The 20,894-nt window shown below is 41.5% G+C and overlaps 2 protein-coding genes across 5 annotated transcripts; one reads left to right on the forward strand and one right to left on the reverse strand.

Moving 5' to 3' along the window:
• Positions 1–5,635: 5,635 nt before the first annotated feature.
• LOC118620043 (membrane magnesium transporter 1-like) lies at positions 5,636–9,555 on the reverse strand. Of its 3 annotated transcripts, none has more exons than XM_036247022.1 (3): positions 9,526–9,555; positions 8,137–8,205; positions 5,636–7,355 (listed from the first exon to the last, which is right to left on the reverse strand). In XM_036247022.1, exon 3 carries the CDS (start codon positions 7,019–7,021, stop codon positions 6,626–6,628), a length of 396 nt encoding a protein of 131 aa, XP_036102915.1. In that variant the 5' UTR covers positions 7,022–7,355; positions 8,137–8,205; positions 9,526–9,555; the 3' UTR covers positions 5,636–6,625. The 3 variants fall into 3 exon arrangements, with proteins under 3 accessions (XP_036102915.1, XP_036102916.1, XP_036102914.1); XM_036247023.1 differs by lacking the exon at positions 9,526–9,555 and adding an exon at positions 9,265–9,284; XM_036247021.1 differs by lacking the exon at positions 9,526–9,555 and adding an exon at positions 8,452–8,504.
• On the forward strand, positions 8,746–19,550 carry GGCT (gamma-glutamylcyclotransferase). Of its 2 annotated transcripts, XM_036247019.1 has the most exons (4): positions 8,746–8,997; positions 12,767–12,912; positions 13,875–14,010; positions 15,535–19,550. In XM_036247019.1, exons 1-4 carry the CDS (start codon positions 8,857–8,859, stop codon positions 15,676–15,678), a joined length of 567 nt encoding a protein of 188 aa, XP_036102912.1. In that variant the 5' UTR covers positions 8,746–8,856; the 3' UTR covers positions 15,679–19,550. The 2 variants fall into 2 exon arrangements, with proteins under 2 accessions (XP_036102912.1, XP_036102913.1); XM_036247020.1 differs by lacking the exon at positions 13,875–14,010.
• Positions 19,551–20,894: the final 1,344 nt, after the last annotated feature.

Raw genomic sequence — 20,894 nt, forward strand, 5'->3', positions numbered from 1 at the left:
GGCCCTGGCCAGTTTGGCTCAGTGGTTAGAGTGTTGGTCTGTGGACCGAAGGGTCATGGGTTTGAATTCTGATCCAGGGCATGTACCTGGGTTGCAGATTTGGTCCCCAGCCCCTGTTGGGCTGTGTGGGAGGCAACCAATCGATGTGTCTCTCTCAAATTGATGTCTCTCACTCTCTCTCTCCCGCCCTTCCTTCAACTCTCTGAAAAACCAATGGAAAAGTATCTTGGTTGAGGATTAACAACAAAATAATAATAATATATATAGATACCTGTATTAATTTTTAAAAAAAGAAAGTGGGGGGCCCAAGGCGGGCTACCTCCAGCTATCCCACAATGGCATATTGATAATTTTGAATTGAAGTTATTTAAGAAACTGCCCACACAAGAAAAACCCCCTGACCTTTCTGTCCTCCTCAAGAGATGACTCTCCCACGGGACGTGTCTTCCCTGCTCCTGAGGGTTGAGACCGACCACAAGAGCTAGAAGAACCCACTCAAGTACAAACTTGGGCGGCCTTGGCTAACCTACTCTGCTCACCCCACTGACGAATAACCTCGCTTGGGTTCCTTTCTAATGAGCACTAACTTCCTCTGTCCTGTTGGTTTCTCACAAGTTTCTTATTTCTTGTTTTTTTTTTTTATCTGCATCCAAGGATATTTTTCTATTTATCTTCAGATGGAGTGGGAGGGAGGGAGAGAGGGAGAGAGAGAAACATCGATGTGAGAGCTACATTGACTGGTTGCTTCCCCCACGACCCCGACCGCTGCCAAGGTACGTGTCCTTGACCAGAATCGAACCTGATTAAGGTTTGATGCTCTAACCACTACCCAGCCAGGGCAGTTTCTTTTTTCTTTATCTAGAAAGTTTATCTAAGCACCATGTTATAATTCTCCCATGTGCATGTATTCAACTGGTGTTTCTCCTGTTAATCTAGTTTTGTGTCAAGTTTATTAGTCCAGCTGTAATATCTAAAGAGTGAGGGGGTAGGGGAAGCTCTCCCCTTCCCTAACAATAACCAGTTATATCCAGGCTGCCGGGGCTTTATGACTTAAGAAATTTGGAGAGCAGTACCCAGTAATCAGCCTGCTTGGTTGTTAACCTCCAGTTCAGTCACTGCTAACTACAACCTGGGCAAGTTAGTTAACCTACCGCACCTGTTTCCTCACCTGTAAAATGAGAATAGTAAAACTGTATGCAGAGGGATATTGGCAGGATTAAATGTGCTATTATATTTACTATTATATATAAAAGTTTAGACTAGTGCCTGGCATCTAATAAGCACTCAATGGATGTAATATTAACCAGACTTTGGTTAAGTTTTAAAAACAAAAGAAATGAACCAAAGAAAAACTTTGTTACCTATCACCCCTGCTGGCCTAAAGGGGTCAGTACACTGCAATCGACTGGGAGAAGCTAAATAAAAGGCTGAATTGGAGTAAGAAAAGATTTTCAGTTTTTAAGGGAAACATCAATGCTTAAGTTCAGAAAATTTTTGCAAAATGATCTTGAGAAAAATCAATCATCATAAAATTACACAGTTAGTGAGACGTATATTAAGAGAAAAAAATCAAATATTTCAAAAATAATTAAGCACATACATTTTAAGTGTCTAAACAGAACACTTTTTTTAAAATTCTCACCTGAGGACATTTTTCCATTCTTTGTTCAGACAGAGTGGGAGGGAGAGAGAGGAAGAGATAGAGATGGAGATGGAGATGGAGAGGGAGAGAGAGAGAGAGAGAAACATTGACGTGAAAGGGACACACCAAGTGGCTGCCACCCGCACGACCAACCAGGGCCAGGGACAAACTGCAACCGAGGTACGCGCCCCTAGCATAACCCGGGTCTCTCTGTACCGCAGGCCGACGCTCTAACCACCGCTCAGGGCTAAACAGAACATTTTTAAATGGCAGTGCTCCAAGGCACCAGCCTTGAGAATTCATGGTGCAATTCATAGTCTTGCCAAGAAAAGCAACTTGCTCACTGAAATGACAAAATAACTATTTCAAGTTCTGCCTTGATATTGGGTTTATTTTGGGGGGGGGAGGGGGGCAGAGGAAGGATATGAACCTTCCTATTTTCAGATTATATAAGAATGTTATTGCTTACTAAGTGCTCGCAATATGCCAAGTACTTTACATATATAAGCTTTTTTTTCCTTTTTAAATGCTCAAATATATAGAAAAGGATTAAATAATAAAATGACCATACATACATACATCACTCAGTTTAATATTTAACACTTTCCATATTTTTATTTTCCTGAATTATTTTAAAATATAGATAGCAGTCCAACCGGTGTGGGTCAGTGGTTGAGCATCGACCCATGCACCAAGAGGTCACCAGTTCAATTCCCAGTCAGGGCACATGCCCAGGTTGTGGGCCTGATCCCCAGTGGGGGGTGTGCAGGAGGCGGCCCGTCAATGTTCTCATGGATGTTTCTATCTCTCTCACCCTCTCTCTTCCTCTCTCTCTAAAAATCAATAAAGAGAAATTTTAAAATAAAATATAGATAGCAAACATTTTACCCCTAAATACACCAGATTTTTTTTCTCCAAAAGCACAGTGTCATTATCACACCTAATTTTTTACAAGTGTCTAATCTAATATCATCTAATACCCTAGTCTAGCAATCTTCACTGGTGTGCTGGGAAATGTTAAAACATGCAATACCTGACTATTTAGTCAGGGGTGCTAGCCTCTTTTCCCTTCGATCGTTAAATAAAAAAAAATGACAACAGTCAACACAACAATAGCTGATTCGTGAATGAATCAAAATTATGCCTATTTTTTGTTGTTGTTAGATTAGCAAAAATTTACTGTTCGGTGTGCCACGGCACTTTAGTAATTAGTTCGTGTGCCGTGGGATGAAAAGGCTGGAAATAGCTGCACTAGTCCACATTCAAATTTCTCCAACTGTCCCCAAAATATCTTTTATATCTCGTTTATTAAACCAGAACCAAGGGTAAGCCATTGCGTTTGGTTATTATGTCTCTGAAGTTATTTTGTTTTGTTGTTTAATCCTCACCCGAGGTTATTTTTCCATTTATTTTCAGACACAGTGGGAGGGAGAGACAGAAAAAGAAACATCGTTATGAAAGAGACCACCAATTGGTTGCCTCCCACATGACTGACCTGGGCTGGGGCCCAAACCACAACCAAGGTACATGCCTTTGACAGGAATCGAACCCATGACTCTTTGGTCTTCAGGCTGATGCTCTAACCGCCGAGCCAAACCGGCTGTTTTTTTTATTTAACAATCGAAGGGAAAAGAGGCCAGCACCCCTGACTAAACATCAATCAACTGCTTCCTGCACGCCCCCCTGGGGATAGAGCCCACAACCCAGGCATGTGCCCTGACCAGGAATCGAACCAGGACCTCTCCAGTCCACAGAACGTTGCTCAATCCACTAAGTCGCACTAGCCGGGCTCTGAAGTTTCTTTTAATCTATAACAGCCTGTGCTCAGTCTTGCTTTTTACTTATTTTTATTTTTTTGAAGGTGAGACAATCATTTATTAGACAGGGCATGTTATTTAAAGAGAGGAAACATATACAAACGAATGTATTTAACTTGGTGTAACAGGCATCAAAGCTCCAAACAAATAACACTACTCAGTGCATCATGGTGACGGGCCACACACAACCGGGAAGATGCTGTCACGTCACTGAAAAAGCAGCTACAGTTCAGGAAACAATCATTAGGGAGTTACGACATGCCTCCAATTCACCTTCCCCGATCTGGGTTTTCTGTAGCTGGGCCATTAGCCCCCAGCATGTAGTTGCTTCTCCGGCTATTAAGAAGCGAGTCTCTCCGTATTCTACAGAGTCAATAGTTCAAATTTCTGAACGTCACTGGAATCATACACAACTGCAGGCTGAAGTAGCTCACATTACTACATTTTACTACATTTTTGGAACTACTCTAGGTAGCTGTGGATTGTCTCTTATAGTATTAGAAATAAAATTTTGAACTTAATCACTTAGCACTATTATGACGCACCCAAATCGCCACCAGTCCTGTGGTGCACAGTGGAAAAAGAGCAGAAGTTCACTAGAGGAAATTAAAGACATTTGGGAAGCTCACTGGGCCCAAGATAGACAAGCTGCTAGCAAAGTGAGACGTGCCTGAAAACTGCTCTATCAATTATTTGTCAAATTACTTGGCATCGTTTTTAGCAGGACTTTCCTGACTGGGCAGGCAAAGATTGCAAAATCCATTCTAGAGACTAGCCAAATGTGTGTATCGTGAATGCTTGGTTATGAGGCAAAACTACTTAGCATAAGGTTGACTAAGAAACCTGGGAGGTTATCTGACCCCCTGTCCTTACACCCACTGATTTCACCAACCACTCCCTTTCACAGCAACCACAGTTCTCAAGGTGACAAACTGTTTCCACTCCTTACAGAACAAAACCGTATTTGTTCATGAAAGACCAAATACGGAACGAATCCATTTATATTCAAGGACCACAACAGGCAAATCAGAGAAGGCAGAAAATAGATTAGTGGTTGCTCGGGGCTGGGAAGTATTGGGGGGAAATGAGATATGACTACTAAAGGGTACAGAGTTTCTTTTGAGGGTGATGACACTGTTCTCAAATTGACTGTGGTCATGGCTGCACAACTAGTGACTGACGATATTACAAAATCACCAAACTGTGCTTTTTAAATGGGTGAACTGTAAGGTATGTGAGTTACATCTTAATAACCTTATTATTAAAACATGTCAGGAAAGACAACCCCAAGAGAAGGAAACAAGAGGCTCTTGGGAATCCAGTCATCCCAGAGGACACGTGTATGACAACCTGATGAAAGGGGCTGTTTCTCACACCCTATAGAATTTTGATTCTGCTTTGTTTGTTTGTTTTGTTTGTTTAGATAGAGAGGGAGGAAGAGAGAGAGAGAGAAACATCGACGTGAAAGGGACACGTCGAGTGGCTGCCACCCGCACGACCCAACCAGGGCCGGGGACAAACTGCAACCGAGGTACGTGCCCTTAGCGGGAACCGAACCCGGGTCTCTCTGGACCGCAGGCCGACGCTCTAACCGCTGAGCCAAAGCAGCCAGGGCTAGAATTTTGATTCTATTATCACCACTTTTAAACTCTGACTTCACATTTTTAACTCTCCTAATTTTAGGTTATCAGAAGATTTCTAACTTTGTTTTCCTTAGAGAGCAGAGTTAATTCTCCATAGACAGACTAGGTTGGCAAAACAAAACTGAACAGTAAAAGCCCAATAACAAAATCCTCTGCTGCTTTGGGGCTGTGCATTACCAGACAGAACCGAAGAGGCCGAGGTCCATTTCTAGTGGAGAACATGCCACCAAGCATGAGGGCATCACACAGTCATGACTCTTGCCTAAAGTCCATTTCTTTTTCAAATCTGCCTGATTATTCCCTTTACATTTATACAATTCAACATAAGCAGTGTTTTCATACCTGCAGAATTCAGTAAAAGCAAAGTTCTCTACAAAAAAAAATGTTAAGCTTTCTGCAGATCAAAGTGTTAGTCAAATTTCCCTAAAACTAAAATTACCGTTCCTAAAAAAGTTCTCCTCTGTATCCTCATCCTCATCTTTAGTAACATACAACGAAGATGGAAAACTCTAAGCCTGCTACAAGTCAAAAGCCACAGAACAATTTCTTAAATGATGTTAATTTATTTAAAAATTTAAGATAGTAGTTCCAAACATTTAGAACATTTTTGGCCCAATTCCTTTGAAGTCTACCTTTAATGACACATTTATTTTTACTAATTCAATAGTATAGTATGCAATAAAATAACAGTCTTTGAATAAGTTAAACTGGCTAATGATAATCAGGCTTCCTCAGTGATTATTATTCTTCTACATAGGCCAGATAATTAATCAAAGGGTCTTTCTGGTCTATCTCCAACTATTCTTATACTATATAACCAATTAGGGAAATTGTTTACAGATAAATGAAGAGAACACAGTAGCTTTACATCAAGTTGAGTTTGTTAAATATATTTGTTATGACAAAGAATTGCTGACACAAAAAAATTGCTCACTGCACAAAGAACCCCAGAGAAGTGATGAAACAAAATAATTGATGTTAGAAGGTACATGGGAGTCAGGTGGGGTGAGAAATAAAGGATAAATTAAAAAGTAGCAAGTATATGCTAAAGCTGAGCTACTTTTTAGGGGGCATAAGAAAAACTGATAAGTCACCTTTTTTAATCTCTTTCGAGAACTCCATTTGTCGTTAAGAACTAAAGACCATTTTACTATCATTCTTGCTGTAACATACAGTCATCACAATGTTTACAAAAGGATCCTAAAAACTGTAGTGCAAAAGAAATCTAAGAAAACGATTACAAAAACATAAACATTTTTTTCAAAGAAATGTGTTCAAAACAGTGACTTTTACAAAATATGCAAATTTGTTTTAAATGAAAAAAACTCTAAAGACCAAAAACTCATTTTACAGATAATTTATACTGCATCAATGATTTGATGAACAGTATAAAAACAAGGGGCATAGACTTTTTAAAAGTAGGTCTGAAAGATCAATATAAGTACCAATGGGGGAGGTGTTTTATACCCCAAACTCCAATATTCCAGCTCTGTGTCCTGTCCTGTTGTTGATTTGTAAAAATCTTAACGATGCTGTGATTCAAGTTTTCGTAACTTCAACGATGTGTTAGAGGACAACGCATCTTGGTTTGAAGAATCTGCTGTATCCGAAGGCTGGAACAGTACTCTACCACGATGATTAAATACATAAAATGATGGATGATTCCTTAACGTGTCAAATGTCTTATTTTTTAGTTCTGAAGTGGCATCCATGTCTTTAAACTCCCCTGAAATATGAACTATACCATAACAGGTAACTGCAAAGGCCAGAAGTATCTGAAGAACTATATCTATTGGCAGCGATTCGTCTTCCTTTTCTGTTAATCGCATGTAAGAGCGATGCTGCGCAGCAGAGAAGGCCGAGTGGGCTAGAGCAAAAAGGCCGATGCCCACCAGCCCCTTCCACAGTAACGGCACCATGATTCCGGACGAGCAGCAGCCCAACAAATGCAGGGAAGGGCTTTATTTTTCTTAATGACACTGACTTAATTTAAAAGACTAAGCTATTTGTTCTGCAGAATGTCCTATCATTTGCTTTAGTTTTTTCCTCTGGGTGTCATTTTTTTCCTTCAATCCTGTAGTTCCTGCTTGATTATGTTATGTTGCAGTTAAAGAATACTCACAGACGATGCTGGAGACACAGAATGTCAGGTTGGTCCACGTTTAGTGATGATAAGATTCATCTATGTTAAGGTGGGAGTGACTAAATTTTTCCAGTGTCATTGTTTTCCCAGTGATGACCAGCAAGTTACCCCTGGGGAATAATTGTGCACATGTTATTACTCTGCTTCCTACTGCCCTTTCACCAAATGGTTTCATTCATGATGCTGGCAATGAGTCAGTCATTACAGTCTACAAAATGGTGACTTTCGATCATTCATTTCACATTATTTAGCTGGCATATTTTTGTAAGAAGAACTGTTTTCACATCAACTGGGACTATCTAATTACTTTGAAATACACCTGCAACTAGAAAGGCAGGATAAATGTTTATTTTCTTCAATTACCACTTCTCAGAGTAGAGTTGGTATAACAGTCACCACCAGTACCATGAATGGGGTTTTAAAAAAATTGTTGTTTTTTTAGACTTGGCCCACTCTTTCCGGAAAATGACTTTTATTTGTTTGACATTTTCAATCAACTGAAGTTTTTAAAGTTGATGCTCAAATTGTTCTAACTTTGGCCAGTGGGCACCCCTTCAAGCTGGCTCCCATGTCTTTTTAAAGGACCTAATTTTTCTTGGATATTTCCCGACTTTCTGTCCAGATATTCCAAGCACTCATTCATTCCCAGTTCCTGACCTGGCCTCAGCCCTTCCTCCAGGGAGCCCTGTACCTTCTAGCGGAGACTGGTATTTAGAGGTCAAAATCTGGGTGTCAAGGATATTGCTTCTAGTCCCCGAGTTCCTACTAATACCTTCATTTCAAAGTTAACAATACAGGGTTTTATTCCACTGTTTTTATACTTCTGTATCTTATTTTACACTGGAGATTTTGCACTTAATGACATGGACAAATTTCTCCTTTAATACTTACACCAACCGGCAGCGTCAGGGAAGGGAGCCGGAGACGTTCAGAGGGGCTTCTCCAGGAGGCAAAGGGTCCCTAGAAAAGGTATCAGGGAGACCATCAGGGCTGGGGATGCGGAAACCAGCGTGTGGGGTGAACAGACCCGTCCTCACCGCCTCCTCCAAACCCGGCCGGAGTCGAGCTGCCGAATGCGGAAACAGGGCCGAAGTTTCACCTCAAATCGGCCCACAACTCCCTAAATCACACACCGGCCACGTAACCAAACGCGCCCGCCCCCAGCCCACGCACGAAGGTGAGAAAACCTGGCTGGGACCCACGTACCACGACCCCCGAACCGAGACCACGAGGCCTAACCTGCCTCCGCGTAGCGCCCGACCACTAGCCAATCAGAGGCCGTCTTGACCACGGGGGCGGGCCAAGACAGGAGCGTGTCCAATGAGGAATCAGACCCCGGTCACCTCTGGACGGAGCATTTCCGAGTCCAAGTGGAAAGTGGAGAGAGGCGGTGGACTTGGCCAATCAGAAGGGGCGACTAGCGTCGTTGATGCCTATAGCCAATCAGAAGAGCGCTCGCACCCGACTCGCCCCGCCCGCACACCCCACCTTTCCCCTAACTCCAGTGGCGGGTGCCACTGAGCTGGTGTCACCGGGCACCCGGCTGCAATCGCCGTCCTCTCTCCAAGCCCCTGCTGCTTACGCCGGGGACGTACAGGCGTCTGGCGGGACATGGCGAACTCGGGCTGCGAGGACCAGCAGGGCCAGGAAGAGGAGAGTTTTCTGTACTTCGCCTATGGCAGCAACCTGCTGAGCGAGCGGATCCATCTCCGAAACCCCTCGGCCGCCTTCTGCTGTGTGGCCCGCCTGCAGGTCAGTGCTCCCCGCCCGGCCTCTGCGACGTTGTGCCCCGCCGCGGACGAGGGCGCCAGGAACGCCGCCCTTCCCCCTACGACTACGTCGTGTCTTCACCTTCTGGCTGCTGCCCTCTGGGCAAGCCCACCCCGCCCTCCCGGCCCCACGCTTGACCCCTGCGGAGCGCTGCCACCCAGCAACGGTGCGCCCTCGGGCTGCCTCAGCTCCCCTCCCAACGTTTCTACAGCTGCTCCTTCCCACACCTGGCCCCTCCTGTCCACGCACCTAGGGGCATCCTCACAGAATCCATTCATTTGACATCTCTGAGAAGCTTTCTGCGATCCCAGCCAGGGAATCCGTTGCTGTCTGTGCTGTGCATTCCTTTGTTACTGGAATTGCCACCTGGTATTGTAAAAATCCGTTTACCTGCCTCTCACCCCACCCCCACCCCCACCCCCCACTCTGAGAGGCCCTAAAAGCTGGAACCCAGTCTTATTCCTAGAAAGGGCTGTGCTCAGTGAAATGGCTGGATGAACCAGAACCCACCTTGGGGGAAATCACTGCTCTTCAGTTCAGTCCATTCATTTATTTAGTACATGTATCTCCAGCACGTCCCTGGAGACACAAAGATGACTGAGTTAAGCTAGCTGCTTTGAGGACCTCCCAGGCTATAGGAGAAACACAGACAAATTATGTTACAAAACCTTTGGCTTGTTGAACTAGACAAACACGGTCTTTGCTGTCATTATCAGGGTTCTTAGTTGCAAACAACAGAAAGCGGCTGATCTAAGCAGAAAAACATCGTGTTGAAAGGCTGTTGGAGAGCTTGCAGAATGACCAGGAGGTTAGGACCACAAAGCCCACAAAGCCCACAAAGCAGGCAGGCATAAAGGGAGGCGCAGCCACCGTAATACAGCCAGTGCCACAGACAGAAGCAGCCCAGAAGGCCACTGCTGCGCCCCTGCCCAACGAGGTAAACATGAACACTGCCTCATGCATCACCAGCACCACCTGTCCTGGACCCTGCTTGCCACTGTCAGTAACCCCTGCAGATCCTGAAACCCAGAGGTGACTGCCACCACCAGGGTGGAGTTTCTGCTGTCCTTGGGTATAATTCAAAGCCCCGGGCGGTGTCCAGATCGGCTAAATTTTGGCCATGTGTCCAAGAAAATCTGAGAGAACCAATTTCTGGCATTTAAAGCTTCAAAACTGGGACTCTGGTTCTGGCACTCTCTATCCCGCAGACGCATAAAGTAGGGAATTCCTCAAATGTGGAAAAGAAGTTCAGGTACTTATAGTTGAGATGAGGGGAAGAACTAGCAAGCAAATGATTATCCAGTTACAGGTATGGTTAGTCCTAAAAAGGAGACTTCCTCTCAGTTTTGCTGTGAACCTAAAACTGCTCCAAAAAAAAGTGGTCTTTTTTTGTTTTTTCTTTTAAGAAGATATACAGTGTGCTATGAGATTGCATGATGTGGATGGAGACCTGACCTAACTGGGATGCTCAGTAAAACTCTTCCAGAAAATGTGATTTTTAAGTGGAGACCTGCCTGATTGGGGGAGGGAAGAAGCAAGCAGAAGGAAAGACCTCCAGAGAAGCTAGTTCATGAAGAAGATGTAGCAGGAGGACTGCAGAGGTCACGAAGGTTCGTGTGTTGCAAGACCACAGGTGCCAAAGGAGACTGGTTTTTATTTTAAGAGCATGAAAAGACCCATTGTAGAATTTAAGCAAAGGAAAGATCAGATTTTCATCTTTGAAAAAAAAAATTGTTTTTAATCCTTACCCAAGGATATTTTTCCATTTATCTTCAGATAGAGCATGAGGGAGAGAGAGAGAAACATTGATGTGAGAGAGACACATGGATTGATTGCCTCCTGCATGACCCCAGCCTGCACCTGAGGTATGTGCCCTGGACCAGAATCGAACCCGAGCCTCTTTGGTCTACGGGCCGATGTTCTAATCGCTGAGCCAAACCAGTCAGGGCCAGATTTTCATCTTTGAAAGCTCATGCGGTTGCTGTGGAAAATGGATTGGAAGGGGGAGGGGGCAACAGTGGATGTGGGAAGCCCAGTTAGAAAGCTTTTTGTACAGTCCATCCTAAAGATTATGGCCCTGAGCAGTAGCAGTGGAGAGTAGGTGGATTTGGGAGATATTTAGGAGGTAACTGTCATCTTAGTGATTGATTATGAAGGGAGGAGGAGATAATAGGGATGACAAAGGTCATTGTGTAATAACAGGGTGGGTGATGGCCACGTTGGTAAAGAGAAGAATCAGGTTTTGGGGGAAAACCCAGCTCAGTTTGAACGTACTGAGTTTGAGATGTTTGTTTTAAATCCAAGTGAGCAAAAAATATTAGTGAAAATTTATTAAGTACTCAATGTGTGCTAGGCTTGTTCTAAGTACTTTTGAAGATCAGAGAGAGATTTGGGCTGGATTAAATGATGACTGGAATATTGGATGGTATTTGAAGCTATTGAAGGGGATGAGATTGTCTTGCGCAAACCATTGAATAAACAGAGAAAAGGGCCTAAACTGAGCCCTTAGAAACCCCAACATTTAAAGATCATGTAGTGGAAGAGGACTTGGCAAAGGGAATTGAGATCAAGAAACAGTCTGAAAGTCAGGATGAAGGCAGGTCAAGATGGGTTGGTTAAGTATGTCAGAAGCAGCTGAGGAGTGGAACAAGATGAAGAATGAAGATCGCTCTTGGATTTAGCAGTAGACGAGTGTGGCTGTGACTTTTATCAGATCCTCTGATGGGACAGTTGATCCTAGAATGCCCGGTATACCAGTTGAAGGTACTGGTCACTCAAAACAACCTTTTTCCTAAAATATCTGACAAAGTTTTTAAGAAAATAAAGGTGACAGAGATAAAATGTAAACTTTAGACTTACTATCTAGTCCAGCCTTTTAAAATGTATTATTAAGGAAACTAATTTATGGAAAGATGGAAAGGAATCTTCCTAGACCAAACAGCCAAGTAAGGATTTTTCATCTCCTGGAACTATGTCCTCTCTCTAAGGGAAGAAGCTAAAATGGAAACCTGGTTCCATTACTTACTAATTGTAAGGCCTTAGGCAAGTTGCTTAATCTTTGTAAGCCACAATTTTTCTTGCTGTGAAATGGGTATAATAAGGTTATTAGGATAAAAATGAGAGTCCATGTAAAGCTCATAGCACAGTGCATAATACCCAGTAGTTCTCCAGTACGTGATAGCTGCTTTTAGGATTATTATGTACAAGATGTATTAGTACAGTTTACAAATATTAGCTTAGTATTCATAAATATACAAGTCACCTGCAAATGCCAGCTCCCTTAGGGCAAACATGGTGATATATGCTAGTAGGATACTCTTCACATACACAGAAGTAGAGAGAATATTATAACCCCTATGTAGTCTTCACTCAGTTTCAATAATTATGTACACTATGGTTGCCTCTAAGTTAAAATCTATGTGTAAATAAACTGGGAAGTAATTTTCAAAAATAGTGTTAAGGCATTTGGGTTATGAGATTTTTCTTCCCCCTTAAACCTTTTGTTTATGGTAAGATACTATATATATTCAACATACATTTCATTTTTAAAGAAAAATATGAAACAATACATACAGTCCTTGAGATCTGGGTTCTTGTTTGTTTAACTTTGTATTTTCCACAGCTATTTACACATAGAAGGAACTCAAAGTTTATGTTTATTTGCATGAAGTTCAAGGTAATTTTTTTATTTTGAGGAGGGAAATTTTGGTTCAAGAGAATATTGATCATATCACTTTGGTTTTCTTTGTAGGATTTTAAGCTTGACTTTGGCAATTCCCAAGGCAAAACAAGTGAAACTTGGCATGGAGGTATAGCCACCATTTATCAAAGTCCTGGCGATGAAGTGTGGGGAGTAGTATGGAAAATGAACAAAAGCAATTTAAGTTCTCTGGATAAGTAGGTGGCTTCTAATTATAAATTAAATAATGACAAATTCCAAAAGTGGATCATATGCAGGGATGTGCGTGTGTGTGTGTGTGTGTGTGTGTGTGTGTTGGTTTTCAAAACCATATACTACAGACATATTCTTTATAGTTTGGCGTTAACATGGAAGGTATACTGTGCATTTCCTAAAGAGAAAAGCCTAGAAGGGTCACACTTTCTGATAGAGATTTGGGGGTGACATGTGTAATCTCTTCTGTAAAAGATGGAAGTCCTTATTTCCATTCTGGTTGTCTTATAAAAATCTTTGTAGATCCATATGGTGGAGAAGCATGAAGATTTCTGTAATTGTTACATATGCATATTGATTTCAAAAGCATTTGTTCACTTTTCATTAGAGCCAGTTTTTGAAAACGAATTCTTAATGATGGCAGTTGAATCCGTAAAAAGGAATGATGATTTGTAAAAACTTTAACAACATGCTAGGAATGCTTTGATCTTTTGTATAACTAGAATTCCCGTGAGTCGTGGGGCAGAGCATTTAGTACAAGGAAAGGTGGCAGAGAAGAGTAGGATCCGAGAAGAGCAGATTATCTGACGTGCTGGTGCCTCCCTCACCTGTGAATGAGAATGAGTGTCCTCTGCTCTTCTCGGGCTGATGTTCTGCTATTGGAACACACCGTCCACTTTTTGGAGCCTAGGAGCAATGTTCCTGGTATATAAAGATGAAAACTGCATTGAAGCATGTTATTACATAGGATAAATACAGAGATCTGTTAGAAGTATAGCAAGTAGGAGTCAGTCTCAGGTTTTCTAACTGAAATGCTGTTTACTTTTGATGTGGCAGTGGTATAGTATGTTCTACTATATCCCAAAGCACAGAGGGAGCAATACATCCCTATATAGTTACGTTCTTAATCCAGTAAACAAACTTGGCTAAGTCAAGTGTGGTTAAAATGTGGCTGTTCTGGTTTCAGGCAAGAAGGGGTTAATAGTGGAACATATGCCCCGATAGAAATTAATGTTTACACTCAAGAAGGAAAACAAATAACCTGTCGAAGTTATCAGATGAGAAATTATGAAAGCGCAGCGCCTTCACCCCAGTATAAAAAGGTAAGCTGCTTACTAAGACTTTTGGTGATTCCTCTTAATTTTTACTGAGCTGAACTAAAGAATATCTTGTTTTTTCAAAGCTTTGTGGATTTTAAATTCTACATGAATAATTCACTTTAATCAAACATTTTAAATACAGAAATTATAGTTATTTACCAGAAGTGCAGTGTTCAGGTTTATTTGTAATGGGAGAACTATGTTCCTAAAACTTTATTTAAAAAAAAGATTTTAGAAATATATGAATCTTGATTCTAAACATGTATTTTCTTTCTATACACAGGCTTTTGTAATCATTCTTTTTTTTTTTTCTCTACAAAACATGAACACCAAGATTAATTTTAATGGGGAAAAATATATTTCCTACTACTGAAATATTTTCCATCCCTACATAGAAAAAATAAATTCACACTCACCACAAGCCCAAGAGGAAAAATGTGGGGTAGAGACCGCAACACTCGTTTCAGAAACCGAAACTTAGGTATTGTTAGCAGGCCCAATCAGAACATGGCACTCAGATGGGTGACCCAGTTCCTGGGTTGGCTCTGGACTTTTCCAGTGTGGGGCCTGGAGGATTAGCCCGGTGTGAGTCTGCGAAGTACCCTGAATACCGCTGCCCTTTATTTCCTCATGTCTAGTTCAGAGGTAGACTAGACCCTGGGATTCAACCAAAATTGCTCCCTGTAGCCCGGCCGGTGTGGCTCAGTGGATTGAGCATCCTCCCATGGACTGAGAGGTCCCGGTTCGATTCCCAGCTGGAGCACATGCCCGGGTTACAGGCTTGATCCCCAATGGGGGTGTGCAGGAGGCAGCCGATCAATGTTTCTCTCTCACATCGATGTTTCCTCTCTCTCTCTTCTTCTCTCTAAAAATTCAAAACATTTTTAAAAATAATAACATTGCTCCCTGTAAACTTTAATTTTTTTTAAAGAATGATATTTTTTCTTTTTTCTTTTTATCCTCACCCGAGGACGTTTTTTCATTCTTTATTCAGACAGAATGGGAGGGAGAGAGAGGAAGAGAGAGAGAGAGAGAAACATCGACGTGAAAGGGACACATCAAGTGGCTGCCACCCGCACGACCCAACCAGGGCCGGGGACAAATTGCAACCAAAGGACATGCCCTTAGCGGGAACTAAACCTGGGTCTCTCTGGACCGCAGGCCGATGCTCTAACCGCTGAGCCAAACCAGCCAGGGCAGAATGATAGTTTTTCTTAAAAGATCATGCAATGTCTATACAATAAGTTTTTTCCCTTAATATAAAAATACTTTAAGTCATATTCTTAAGGAACATTGATGCCATGAGGACCCACCACGGGGCTTTGAAAACTGTGCACATGCTTCCTCATTGTAAAAGGCGTGACCGTGTCTCCATTTTGTTCTGTGATTGCTGGCTCTAGAGTTATTGTAAAATTGTCTGACAGCTGATATTTCATGCTTCGATACTGCAAATAAAGCTGTGGTATTCTAAGTTAAATTATGTTCCTACCTAAAAGAGGTCTTTTTGTTTACTTTTACCATTTCTAGGTCGTTTGCATGGGTGCAAAAGAGAATGGCTTGCCACCGGAGTATCAGAAGAAGTTAAATGCGATAGAACCAAATGACTACAAAGGGAGCGTCTCAGAAGAAATCGAAGACATTATCAAAAAAGGGGAAAAGAAAACTTGTTAGAACGTGATATAGACTATACCTATGGATATTTTCTCTATGTGCCCATTTAATATATTTTTAACATTTGGAACAGGGATCTGGGATATCTCTCCGTTTAATATATTTTCAACAGTGCTCTGAAGGGACATCTCACTTGAGTGATTCCTTGTTTTCAGACTATAAAAAGGAACTGGGTTAGGACTGAGGCAGTTGCAGAGGGGACACGAAGTGCTGGAATGCATGATACATGGATGTGGGGACTTCTTCTGTGAGCACTTTTCTGTGAAGTTATTTTCTTGAGTTGATCTGAAGGGTGTTCTTGCTGTGACAAAGGATAGATTTGCAACTTAATGACATTGCTGGTGAATGGCTCTGCTCTGGAATTTTTTTTCTTTTTTATCAGCTTAATACGAGCAAGCAAACTGCAGAGACAGTTGAAAATGTTTTTTAAATTTAAAAGCTGGCCTACTTTTCTTCGAGGAATCCATGTGCTTGTGGTCTAGCCTGGATTCCCACTGAAGCATTTCACGTCATTTTGTTAGAGAGTCCGGTCGTCACACACAGTGGGTCTGCCCTGGGCCGTGTGCAGTCCGCTGCGGGAGGGTTACTGGGCAGACTGGACCGGGCAGCCCAGGACCGGCTCAGTTCCACCTCTGTCTCTATCTGACCCTCTGCCTCGGCTTCCTCACCGGTAGAGTGGGGACAGCCAGACACCTCTGGCTTAGGATTGTTTTGAGGAGTAAATATATGTAATGAGCTTAGAATAGAACCTGGCATATCATAAATATTAGCAATCATTATTGTCCTTATTGAAGAATTAAGTTTGTTCAGGGCTGCCCTTGAAATGGGATTTTGAACTAGAGGAGGCAAGATGAGGACAGAATGTTTTCCGGAAGTTACAGTTTGATTCTTGGCTCACCTGACATTTATTAACTGAATAAACGGAGGAAAGAAGAATCATGAATAAAGCAATCCTGCTTATCAAAAACTCTCCTCTGTCGGAAATGCAGGGAGCTGGACCTCCAAACAGGCCACTGGGATGCGAGTGAATTAGCTTCAGAAGCATAAAGTAAAGATTTGGTTTGTTCTACTGGGGAAAATGGCCAAAGGACTTTCCAGCGACAGCTACGATTGTGTGGTGACACTGAGCCACAGACTGCAGGTCAGACCATGATTTACAGCTGTTATACTTCACTATTTTCAAGTATACCCTCCAATGTTCTAGTTTCCTCCAGGTCTTAACTGGTCCAAAGACAACCAAGTTTCTCAGTGACCTGGAACCCAGTTATGGTGATGCAGTGGACAAGGCTCAGTTTTGCTGTAGAAATAAAAACCGAATATTACTCTAACACTCTATCTCACCCAAAATGGCAGCTTTCATTAAAGAGTTTAGAAGACTAGCAATAAAACCTTCATGTCTGGCCTTTAAAAAAGATCTTGTTATCATGAGGCGTAGTTTTTCCAGTCACTGTCAAGGAGATACTACCAAATGTTGTACATAAGGGATTTCCGTTTCTACCAGTGATTTGGGCCCTGTAAACCACAATACAAACTAGTCCATGGATAAACCATAACGATCATTGTTTTTGAAAAGCATTTCTGGGCTTGTAAGAAAATAAGGATAATCTTCAAAGTGTACCAATCCCTCTCCCACAAAAAAGAAAGAAGATAAACTGAGCTTAAAAGATAGCACTAGTAAACAAATGACCCTTATATCCTTGGGTACAAATGCCAATAACAGCCCTGGAACTAGACTAACACCACTGCTGCCACAGGGAAACAACCCGAGAATTCTCTGAAACGAGGACCCTTGAGAACTAAAATGATCTCCAGTTAGCCGTGTGGCTCCCAACAGAAGCAGATGCAAACCCTCTGAAATAAGCAATCCTAGTTTAAGTCCTCAGGATTTCCACTTAAAAATTTTAAAGATAATAAGGAAAATGGTACATCATGAGTGGGAACATAAACATGTAGATCCCCAAGGTTTTGAGATTGAAATGATCAAAAGCAATATAAAATAAATATATATGGTGATGTTGACTTCTGGGAAGGTTGAGTAAACATACTCTTCCCTGTTCCTTCAGTTAAGTACCACTAAAATCCATGAACATTCTATAGAAAACAAACAGGAGACTGCAAGCTGGAGAGAGGACAGACTAGCCAGGGACCTCTGGACCAAGGCATGGCATGGTCCTGAATTCCCCGGGTTTTCTTTTGCATCACACATCTCAGCCTTGTAGCTGGAGAAGCCAGCAACCCAAAAGCACCAATGAGCAGAGACAGAAAATAGCAATACTAAAGGCTGCTCTATCTAGGGAAAGGAGTAGAAAACAGGTCGTCTAGCAAGACAGACAACTTCTAGAGACTAAATTCTCTACTTCAGCCAAACCACAGAGAAAAACTGTGTACATCCCACCATCACCACTTCTAGCCAGTCAAGGTCAGGAGGGGACCTAGACTTCTACCCTCACCAGGCTGTATAACAAGTTTCCCTAACCTGGTCTTCTGCCACCACTACCAGAGTAGTGTTAAAAAAAGGCCTAGTAGGGAACCACCTCCTCTTCTCCCCATAACAACTTTAAAACTGCTGGAAGTTCTAGCCAGTGAAATAAGGCAAGAAAAGAAAGTGAAAGGCATAGATTGGAAAACAATACATTAAACAGTCCCTATTTATAGATGATATGATTGTCTACGTAGAAAATCTCTAGGAATCTACCAAAAGTATCCCTAAGAATTAATAAGTGAGTTCAGTAAAGTCACGGCATACAAGATAAACACAGAAAAATCAATGAATACATGGACACTGTAAAAAAACATAATAGCGTTTACAACTGCCTTTCTTTAACTTTTTTGAGATGAAATTCACACATGAAGCTAACCATTTTAAAGTGAACAATTCGGTGGCATTTAATACATTCACAGTGTTGTCCACCAGCTCTGTCTACTTCCAAAGGTCTCATCACCCCAAAGGAAAACCTATATCCATTAAGCAGTTACTCCCATTCCTCCCCTCATTCCCCAGCATCCACCAATCTGCTTTCTGTTTCTGGATTCATCTATTCTGGACATTTCATGTAAAAGGAATCATACAATATGTGACATTTTGTGTCTGGCTTCTTTCACTTAGCACACTGTCCTTGAGGTTCACCAACATTTAGCATACATCAGCACTTCATTCTTTTTTATGGCTGTATCATATTCTATTGTATGAGTATATCACAATTTATCCATCTAACCATTGATCACTCATACATTTGCTGGTGGGGATGTAAAATGGTACAGCTACTCTGGAAAACAGTTTGACAGTTTAAGAAACTAGACATGCACCTACAATAATACCCAGCAGTTGGACGCCCAGGCATTTATCCTGTAGAAATGAAAACTTATGTTCAAATAAACCTATACATGAATGTCTGTAGCAGCTTTATTCATAATAGCGCCAAACTGGAAATAACCCGGATGTCTTTTAATTTGTGAATGGTTAAGCAATCTGTGGTAGTACTGTGAAATACTATTTACTCACCAAGAAAAAGGAAAGAACTATTGATATGACCTGGATGAATCTCCAGAGAATTATGCTGAGTGAACAAAAACAACCCCCAAATGTTACATACCGTATGCTTCCATTTACATAACATTCTTGAAATGACAAATTATAGAAATGGAGAACAGATCAGTAGTTGCCAGTGGTTAAAGAGGTGGTGATACGGTATAAAAAGCCAACATGAGGGATCTTTGTAGTGATGGAAATGTTCTATATCTTGACTGTATCAACAGCAACATCCTGGATGTGATATTATAAGATGTTACCATTGGGAGAAATTAGGTTAAGGGTACATGGATCTCTCTGCATTATTTCTGAAAGCTGCATGTGAATTTATAATTATCTCAAAATAAAAAGTTTAATGAAAACCAAAAATTAATGACATATGCATTTTTTTAAATGATGAAATCAGCAAAGAACAAGAGAGTGTTAAAAATGGCCAAGAAACTAGAAATAGAACCAAAGACTCTTAGACAGCAAATGCATTATTGTTGAAATTAAGAACTTAAATGGATGGTGTATTGGTTTCCTACGCTGCTGTAAAAAGTTGCCACAAATTTAGTGACGTAAGACAACACAAATGTATTATCTTACAGTTCCAGAGGTCAGACGTCTAAATGGGTCTCATTCTTATAGTTCTGGAGGTCAGACGTCTAAATAGGTCTCATTGGGGCTAACATCAAAGTGTCAGCCTTCTGAAGGCTCTATGGGAGAATCTGTTTCTTCTACTTTCCCAGCTTGCAGAAACCACACATGTTCCTTGGCTCTTAGCCCCATTCCTCCATCATCAAAGCCAGCAAATCAGGTCAAGTCCTTCTCAGACTGCCATCTCTGATTCTTCTGTCTCCTCTTCCTCTTATAAGGATCCTTGTGATTATATTAGGCCAACACATGATCCATGATCATGTTCCCATCTTAAAGTCTGCTGATTAGCACCCTTCATCCCATCTGCTACCTTAATTCTCCTTTGCCATCTTCACAGGTTCCAAGTATCAGAGGTGGACATCATGGAAGAGGCGGAGGAACTAGTCTGCCTATCCCAGAGCAGTTAAACAGCAGATTCAAATATTTACAAAATAATTAATGAATGGAGAACAGAACTGAAGAAGTTGCTCAGAATGCATCCAGACAAACAGGATATGGGAAAAATAAAAGAGTTAAAAAACATGTAAAATTCAGAATCGTAGAGGTTCATATAAGAGAAAACTGGAGGAATTAGTATCTTTAGCATCTTTTTGGTGCTTATAAGTTTGAACAATGGATTTCATCAATTTTACGTTTGCAAAGTTTACTTTTGAGTTAGGAAAATCCTTTTCCCAGAAAGCAGACTTTGATAGGAATGTCAATATTTGTGAGCACGTGGTCACATGATTGAATGTATTTTAGTGTGAATAAGTAACAATTTTTTACAGCACCCCCTATGCTTAATGTAGACCTTCCCCATTTCAAACGTTTAAATATATTTTATTGGGGAAGTTTATTAATATGTTAAGACTTCCTTTAGAAGTCATTACAGTATACCATGTAGAATTAAAATGCACACCGCCAAGAACAGATTTAAGGACAAGAAGGAAAGCTTAGATTTAAACACGTATAACTCCAAGGGTATGCTCTGTGGTAAAAGTTTGATTACCCTGTGTCCGATGGCCTGGGGACTGGCACCAGGCAAAGTGCTCGACCATTGTCTCCTTAC

This window comes from Molossus molossus, unplaced genomic scaffold (assembly GCF_014108415.1).
Source record: "Molossus molossus isolate mMolMol1 unplaced genomic scaffold, mMolMol1.p scaffold_m16_p_7, whole genome shotgun sequence".
Lineage (NCBI taxonomy): Eukaryota > Metazoa > Chordata > Mammalia > Chiroptera > Molossidae > Molossus > Molossus molossus.